The 8,399-nt window shown below is 39.3% G+C and overlaps 1 protein-coding gene across 1 annotated transcript in view; it reads left to right on the top strand.

Annotated features, from left to right (window-relative positions):
* The window catches only part of LOC102837870 (ropporin-1-like), a 20,398-nt gene extending 14,121 nt beyond the window's left edge, over positions 1–6,277 (top strand). Inside the window, exons 4-5 of the mRNA XM_006869370.1 lie at positions 5,391–5,566; positions 6,090–6,277. Of these exons, the coding sequence (XP_006869432.1) occupies positions 5,391–5,566; positions 6,090–6,156 (243 nt within the window). The 3' untranslated portion in view covers positions 6,157–6,277. The remainder of the gene's footprint in view (positions 1–5,390; positions 5,567–6,089) is intronic.
* The last annotated feature ends 2,122 nt before the right edge of the window (positions 6,278–8,399 follow it).

Here is an 8,399-nt window from a genome sequence, read left to right as displayed (position 1 = left end):
TTGCCTTCTTAATGACCTTTGCTTTCTACCTGTATGGTGTTCTTGATGTCATTCTATAACTTTTCTAGTATTTGGACATTAGTGTCTAATTCATCAGATCTGTTCTTGAGATGATCTCTAAATTCAGGTGGGATATGTTCAAGGTCATATACTGGATCTTGTGGAATTGTTTTAATTTTCTTCAACTTCACCCTAAACTTGCTTATGAGCAATTTGATGATCTATGCCACAGCCTGCCCCGGCCTTGTTTTGGCTGATAATATGGAGCTTTTCCACCATCCTTTCCACAGATATAGTCAATTTGATTCCTATGTATTACATCTGGTGAAGTCCATTTGTATAATTGTCGTTTATGTTGTTTATAAAAGGTATTTGGAACGACCAAGTCATTGGTCTTGAGCAAAATTCTATCATGTAGTCTCCAACATCATTTTTATCACCGAGACCATATTTTCCAACAACTGACCCTTCTTCCTCTTTGTTTCCAACCTTTGTATTCCAATCGCCAGTAATTATCAATACATCTTGGGTGCATGTTTAATCAATTTTAGACTGAAGAATTTGGTAGAATTCTTCAATTTCATCATTGCTGGCTTTAGTGGTTGGTGCACAAATTTGAATAATAGTGATATTAACTGCTCTTGTTTATAGGTGTATGGATATTATCCTATCACAGACAACATTAGACTTTAAGATCGGTGTTAAAATGTACTTTTTGATAATGGAATGTGACACCATTGTTCCTCAATTTGTCACTCTCAACACAGTAAACCATGTGGTTGTCAGATTCAAAATGGCCAATACCAGTCCATTTCAGGTCATTAATGTTTAGAATATTGATGTTTATGTGTTCCATTTCATTTTTTACAACTTCCAATTATTCTAGATTAATGCTTCGTACTTTCCATGTTCTAATTATTAATGGGCGTTTGCAGCTGTTTATCCTCATTTTAAGTTGTGACCCATCAGCAAATGAAGGTCCTGGAAGCTTTATTTCACCTACATCATCATGGCCAACTCTACTTTGATGAGGCAGCTCTTCTCCAGTTGCATTCTGAGTGCCTTCCAACCTGAGGGGGGACATCTTCTGGCACTATATCTGACAGTATTTTGGTGCTTTTTATCATGTTTCAATATTCAATATTCTGGTGCTATCTGACAGTGTTTCACTGCTATTCATAAGGTTTTCTGTGACTAAACATTCAGAAGTAGTCTGTCTCTCCTTCTTCCTAGTCTGTCTTAGTCTGGAAGCTAAGCTGAAACCTGTCCACCCTGGGTGACCCTGCTGGTATTAAAAACACTGGTGGCAAAGCTTTCAGAATCACAGCAACTCACAACCCACCACAGTCCAACAAACTCACAATTTAGGAGTATGGAAATCCAAATTCAGAGAGCCAGCTCTAGGGGAAGACTTTCTCCCTCTGTCTGTTATAAAAGAAAGTCCTTGTCTCCTTTTAACATCAGTGAGCCTGGTGTTCTTTGGAGATGTCCATGTGTCTTGGCATCAGTCTGCCCCCAAGTCTAGAAGGTTCATTGTATAGGGAACCTGGTGCAAAGCACACACACTGCTCATGGCTCTTCTTTCCTGCTCACACTAAGGTTCCTTTCTCTCTGCTTGCTTCTCTCTCCTTTTATCGCTTGTAAATTGGATTCCTGATGTGGTCATTTAGGATAAACACTGGACTACTAATCACAAGGTCAATGGTTCAAACTCACCAGTCATTGCTTGGAAACCCTGCAGGATCAGTATGAATCAGAACCAACTTGATGGCACTTAACAAGATAAAAGGTGATGTAGGCCACACCCTAGGACAACGTCCCTTATATCAGAGAAGGGCTGTGATCTGAGTAAGGGTGTTGCATCCCACTTTGGAGTCCAGGAATGGTGCTGTAGGATAAGCATTGGGCCCAACGTCAGTTTGAACTGCAAGGTCTGTGGTTCAAACTTACCAGCCTCTCCTTGGAGACTCTAGACAGGGTTGCTATGAGTTGGAACCAACTCAATGGCACTTAACAACAACAACAACAATTCCACCTTAATCCCTTTACATTAGATCAGAGCTGATCACATCAGAACACATTATGGGGAGTAATTAGATCATTACATAACAACAATATAATTACCACATTATATGTAGCATAGTGGTTATGAGTCGGGCTGCTAACCTCAAGGTCAGCAGTTCGAAACTACTATGGTTCTGTGGGAGAAAGATGAGGCTTTCTGCTCCTGTAAAGATTTACAGCCTCAGAAACCTTGTACAGGGTCACGATGAGTCGGAACCGACTCCATAGCACACCACCATATCATTACATAACTTCCAAAACACTGAAAATCATGGCCCAGTTAAATTGACATATATTTTGGGGGACACAATTCAACCCATGAGACTTGGTCTAACACCTAGGGGACTTCAATAAGTTCATGGAAAATTCTTTTAACTCCATTTTTCCATGAACTTTTTGAAGCCCCTTCATACAGGTGAGTCAAAATGTTATTGCATGAAAACCTCTTCCTTTCAGGAATCCTCTCCCTTGGCTGGCCTGTGCCACCTCATTTTCCACTGAGAGATTATATAGTGTCAAGAGATCTTGCAAGTAGCAAATAATTGTGTCAACTGGAAGGAGTGGCTTATGTTTTATTAGCAAATAATTTACTTTTCAAACCTTTTTCCCACGAGTTTGAAAATGAAGCTCATAAGTTGCTAAAAGGCTGTATCTATGAAGTGGAACCCCATCTGACCAGAGATCTTAAATTAGATTTATTTAGTTCACCAAAAAGCTCCAGTCCAAAGAATTCTTTTTCCATTCATTCATTTGTTGAATCTTTAAAAAAAATCTTATGAGAGCAATAGAATTTGAATATTTGTTGCTGTAATGGCCAACAAAAGATGACATTTTGGGTTTCTAGAAAGCACACCAAATTGGATGGCACAGCAAGAAGAAGAGAACAACTAAACAAATGTATGAGTGGAGCCGCTATTTAAGAGAAGCAGAGACGATGAGCTGTGGATGGAAATTCTGAAGTTGAGAACATACCTGATAATCTATCCAAAGCCCTGCTCATCTCACATCATATGCATGCCTTCCCATTCTCATGGACAGCCTCTTACCCAGCCTCATGCATGCCTTCCCTCCCATTCCCTTGGTAGAAGTGGCTACACAATGTCTCACACAGTGCCTACAGCATTTTCCACAAGACGACTCCAAGAAAGAGAAAGAAAATGCAAATGGCCTGCTGCAAACCCCAGATGTCTTTGATTTATCCCATAAAAATTTATGTACATTGAATATCCTACTTCATATAATAACAGTTTCACTAACAAACATTAATGTTCAGAATCCTTGCCATCAAGTGCAAATGTCACTACAAGATGAGGCCAATTTTATTCAGCGTCCTCATCTACCTCCTGCCACATAGACTAACACTCTTGTGTAACACACACCACAGTTAAAGAAGCACCACCCAGACATAGAGAATGGGAGCAGAACCAGCAAACATCAACTACAGAAGGAGAGCAGTACTGACCAGCCATATGGTGAGAAACAGCAGCTGCTTGTTCGTTCATCCGGTCTCATCCAGTTACCACTCAGGACTGATTTTTCACTGATTCCTCAAGGATGTGTAAGAACCATTTGCACATCATCCATTTTAATAAACTTCTATGACTAGTATTGGTGGGGCACTGTGATAAAGCCCTGAACCACAAGGTTGGCTTGAACCACAAGGTCAGCAGTTCAAGCCCATCAGAAACCCTAGACAGGGTCACTATGAGTCAAAACCAACTCAACGGCACTCAACAACATGATGTATGCATTGACCTATCTTTGTTAATTCACATAAATCAACCTTTCTTTGTATGATTTCTTTCCCGTATCCCAACATTATACAACTCTTTCACTTATGAAATGTATTCAAAGAACAGGTTTGTTTAAAGACACTGGTACATTAAAACTTAAGATCCTTACTGTTGTAATCTGCTTCTACTATAGCAGGCCTTCCATTACAACTTCTGGCAATCATCATCTGCTAATTTATTCCTAGTATTATAAACTGTACAGTACTAACCCAAATAAATTTCCATCAAATTGACTTGGACACATGGTGATGCCATGTGTATTAGAGCAGAACCATGCTTGATTGGGTTTTTAATGGTGATTTTTCATAAGTAGATCACCATGAGGTGCCTTCTAGGTGGATTTGAACCTCAAGCCTTTCAGTTAGCAGTCCTGTACATTAACCATTTGCACCACCCAGATGCTGCCTATAAAGTACTACATGGTTCTGGTTAGATGCATTCATGTATTTCAGAGACATGAGTTTTATCTCGATGCTCAGTACCATTTTTCCTGCATGTGGGACACCTGTCTTCCTAGGAAGATCATACTCCTTCTACATCTTCCTCCCTATGGTGTCATTGCTCCAAGTCTTTCACTGGAGTATACAGACTAATTACTTCAACCATTTAGAGAGTTTGGAGAGCAGAAAGAAAAAGAAAAATTTTAATTTTGTAGAATGTAAAAGCAAATGTCCCTCCTTCAGTGAGGTTATTCTGATTAAAGTAACAAACATCTCATGCATTCAGCAGCTTATAACCTTAGTTATCTGAGAATATATCCTAAACAAAGAAAGGAAGAAGAAAATGACACCTAATAGGTACTCAATAAACCAGATGCCATCAAGCCAATTCTGATGGTGACACTATGTCGGAATAGAACTCCATTGGGTTTTCAATGACTTATTTCTCAGAAGTAGATTATCAGTTGGTTGTTCTGTGATGGCTTGTATGTTTCTGTGATTCTGGAAACTATGCCATTGGTATTTTAAATGCCAGTAAAGTCACCGATGATGGACAGTTTTAGCAGAGCTTCCAGATTAAGACAAACTAGGAAGAAAAGCATTGTACTTCTGAAAATGAGCCAAAGTAAACCTTCTGGATTACAACTGAACATTGTCTTCCTCATTTACATTGGATACATAATCAGGAGGGACCAATTGCTAGAAGAGGCCATGGTGTTTGGTGAAGTAGAAGGCCAACAAAGGCAAAGGGGCCCTCAGTGAGCTAGACTTGCCCATGCAGTATGTGCGACGATGGACAGAAACATGCTGGTGGTCTTGAGGAAGACTCAGAACCAGGCAACGTTTGTTCTATTGCACAAAAGGTTGCTGTGAGTCTAAGTGACTTGACAGCAACTATATATGATTATTCATCATGGTTTAAATGGAATTCAATGACATTTGGATGTAAAGATTTCACGTTTTCTAGGATATTGCATAATCCCCAGTTCATTTTATGAGAGCAATCGTTTTTCTTCTTTTCGTATCTAAATTGGCCTCAGGAATCTAATCTGGAATAATGACGTTCTCCTTATTTTCTCTTGTGGTTTTATAGACCATTGCCAAAACTCTCAAGATAGTGTGCGAAGTTTTATCATCTGACCATGATGGTGGACCTCCTAGGATTCCTTTTAGCACCTTCCAGTTTCTCTACACATACATTGCCGAAGTGGATGGGGAGATTTCAGCATCTCATGTCAGCCGGATGTTAAACTACATTGAACAGGAAGTGTGAGTAAACCTTTACAAATTGGGGGTAAACAAAGACAAGGAAAACACATCTAGCAGGGCCCTGAGCCAGGATAAGTGAGGTTACTATATCACACTGCTCTGGAAACAGAGAAATAGTGTAAAGTATGAGAAATAAGGATAGAAAAGAGATGAGGAATGTAAAGAGAAAGAATAGCATTGGGCAACAATTCTTAGTATACATCCCAGGTTGTCGTGTTCATCCTCATGACATGTTAATCAGAAATGTGTGTCCAGGCTGCATCCTGGACCAACTGAACAAGAAATGCTAGGTTGGGGTCCAGGAATCTGTGTCTTAGCAAGCCCTCTGGTGACTCTGATACTCAAGTGTGAGGACTAGTTGGGTAGACAGACACAAAAGAGAAGTAAGTGTTCAGAGCAACAGAGGTTGATGAGGGCAGGGGCTACAGCAGACTATAGAGTGAGAGAGTGATTTATATATTGTCTTTCTTAAGGTTAATCATGCTCAATGAACTAACCAAAGATACATATTTTCTCCACACAGAATTGGCCCTGATGGTTTAATCAAAGTGAATGACTTTATCCAAAACCCCAGGGTTCGGCTGGAGTAAAAGCACAATCTGGCCATTTTAAAGGAAGATACAGAGATGATTGTGTTTTGGAATGACTGAATTGTATACACCATCCAACGTCAATTTTCTTGTACAACTGGTACATGATAATAAACAATTAGGCAAACATACTAAATGAGAAATATGTGAAATTAAGATGCCAAATTGTTGGAAGAAAACACATTAAGAGATTAGTATTTGTCTTAGTTTTCTAGTGCTGCTATAACAGAATTTCCACAAGTAGATGGCTTTAACAAACAGGAATTTATTCTCTCTCAGTTTAGGAGGCTAGAAGTCCAAATTCAGGGCACCAGCTCTGGAAAAAGTTCCTTATCTGCTTTCAGCATCTGTAGGCCCAGCATTCCATGTGTATTAGCATCAATCTTTCCCAAGATCTAAGAGTTCTGCAGTACAAGGACGCACTCCACTCTTGGCTTTTCTTGGTGGTAGTAGGAACCTCTTTGCTCAGTCTCTCTCCTTTTATTTCTTGGAAGATAAAAGGTGTTGCATGCTACACCCTTGAGAATTTCCTATACATGGGTAAGACTGAGGGTACTGCATCCCACCCTTAGTCTTCTATTGATTTATCACATCAGATCACAACATGGGGTATTACCACAGAAGTGCCAAATCACTGAGATCATGGTCCAGCCAATCTGACAAGTATTTATTGGGAGGGAAGGAGGGGGACACAATTAAATCCATGAGAGTATTCTTCCCACACTAGCACTGAGTCAAAGTGGCTGACAGAGCATGAAGAGAAAGTGCATCTTGAGGCAAAGCCAGACTCAGATTTCAAAGGTAGAACAGTAACTGAACACATGTTGATGTTTCAAGATTATTAGCTTAAATTAGATGAGGTCAATCCAAGGTTTTAATGGTTGATTTCTCCATTTGTTGGTTTTGTACTACAGGCAGGCCATGCATCATGAATGAGTTCTAATCCTAAATCTGTCTTTAAGGTGAATTCATAAGTATGTCATGACAATTAGGTATAGTTCATATCCAACATTAGTTAGTCAAATGTTTGTCTTAGAATATAGTGTGTAGTGAGCTCTGGTAGCATAGTGGTTACGACTCGGGCTGTGAACCGCAAGGTCAGCAGTTCGAAACTACCAGCTGCTCCGCGGGAGAAAGAATGAGGCTTTCTACTCCCGTAAAGATTTACACCCTCGGAAACCCTGTACAGGGTCGCTATGAGTCGGTTCCGACTCCACGGCACATAACAACAACAGTGTACCTTTCTAGGCAGAAAAATACTTTAAGGAAACACTTCCAGATACACTAAAACATCTTTAACATAATATAGTAACTTAATATAGCCATTTAACATAATATAATAATAACGTTTTGATAGGTGTCACTAACACCCATTTATTACTACACACCATTGTATGTACCTCACATTTGTCATATAATAGGCTTTCCAGGAGTTGGTTCATAACTACAGGTTGTACACAAGCCAGGCATTTATGACAAGGGATGCCTATTCACTCACTCACTAATACTTATTGAGGTTAGTCAGCTATAGTCCAAGAGGAATCCCTGAGTGGCACAAAAGGTTAAGGCACTCGGCTGCTAACTAAAAAGTTGGAGGTCTAAGTCCACCCAGAGGTATCTCAGGAGGAAGGTATAGTGATCTAGTACAAAAAAACAAAAACAAAAACAGCCATTAAACTATGGAGCATAGTTCTACTCTGACGTACATGGGGTTGTAACAGCAATTGGATTGTTAAATAAAATATGGAATGCCCAGTTATATAGGGAGACCTGGTGTGGTGCTGTAGGATAAGCATTGAATTATTAACCACAAGGTTAGCAGTTCGAACCCACCAGCCGCTTCTCAGAAGCCCTATACAGGGTTGCTATGAGTTGAAAGCAACTTGACGGCACTCAGCAACAGTTACATAAAATTTCAGGTAAACTATGGATCATTTTTAGTGTAATATTTATTTTAATTTTTGCTAGACCTGGCAACCCTAGTCAGAAATTATGCTGGCTTTTAAGCATATATGAATAAATCAGACCTGAATTCTACTTTCAAGAGTTTCACAATCTAGTATTAATATAAATCACATTAATGCAAATGGTGCTGAAAGGTACTAATAAAAAGCTTTTTTGTTGCTATTATAAAGTGCTATCAAGTCAGTTTAACTCATAGCAAAACTGTATAGGATTTTCAACCCACAGAAACCAAAAGAAAAGAAGTAATAAAGATTAGAGCAGAAAAGAGATAGAAAAAC

Source organism: Chrysochloris asiatica, unplaced genomic scaffold, assembly GCF_000296735.1.
Source record: "Chrysochloris asiatica unplaced genomic scaffold, ChrAsi1.0 scaffold00130, whole genome shotgun sequence".
In the NCBI taxonomy this organism is placed as follows: Eukaryota; Metazoa; Chordata; class Mammalia; order Afrosoricida; family Chrysochloridae; genus Chrysochloris; species Chrysochloris asiatica.
The sequence above is the reverse complement of the archived record's forward strand: the minus strand, read 5'-3'. Positions and strand labels throughout refer to the sequence as shown.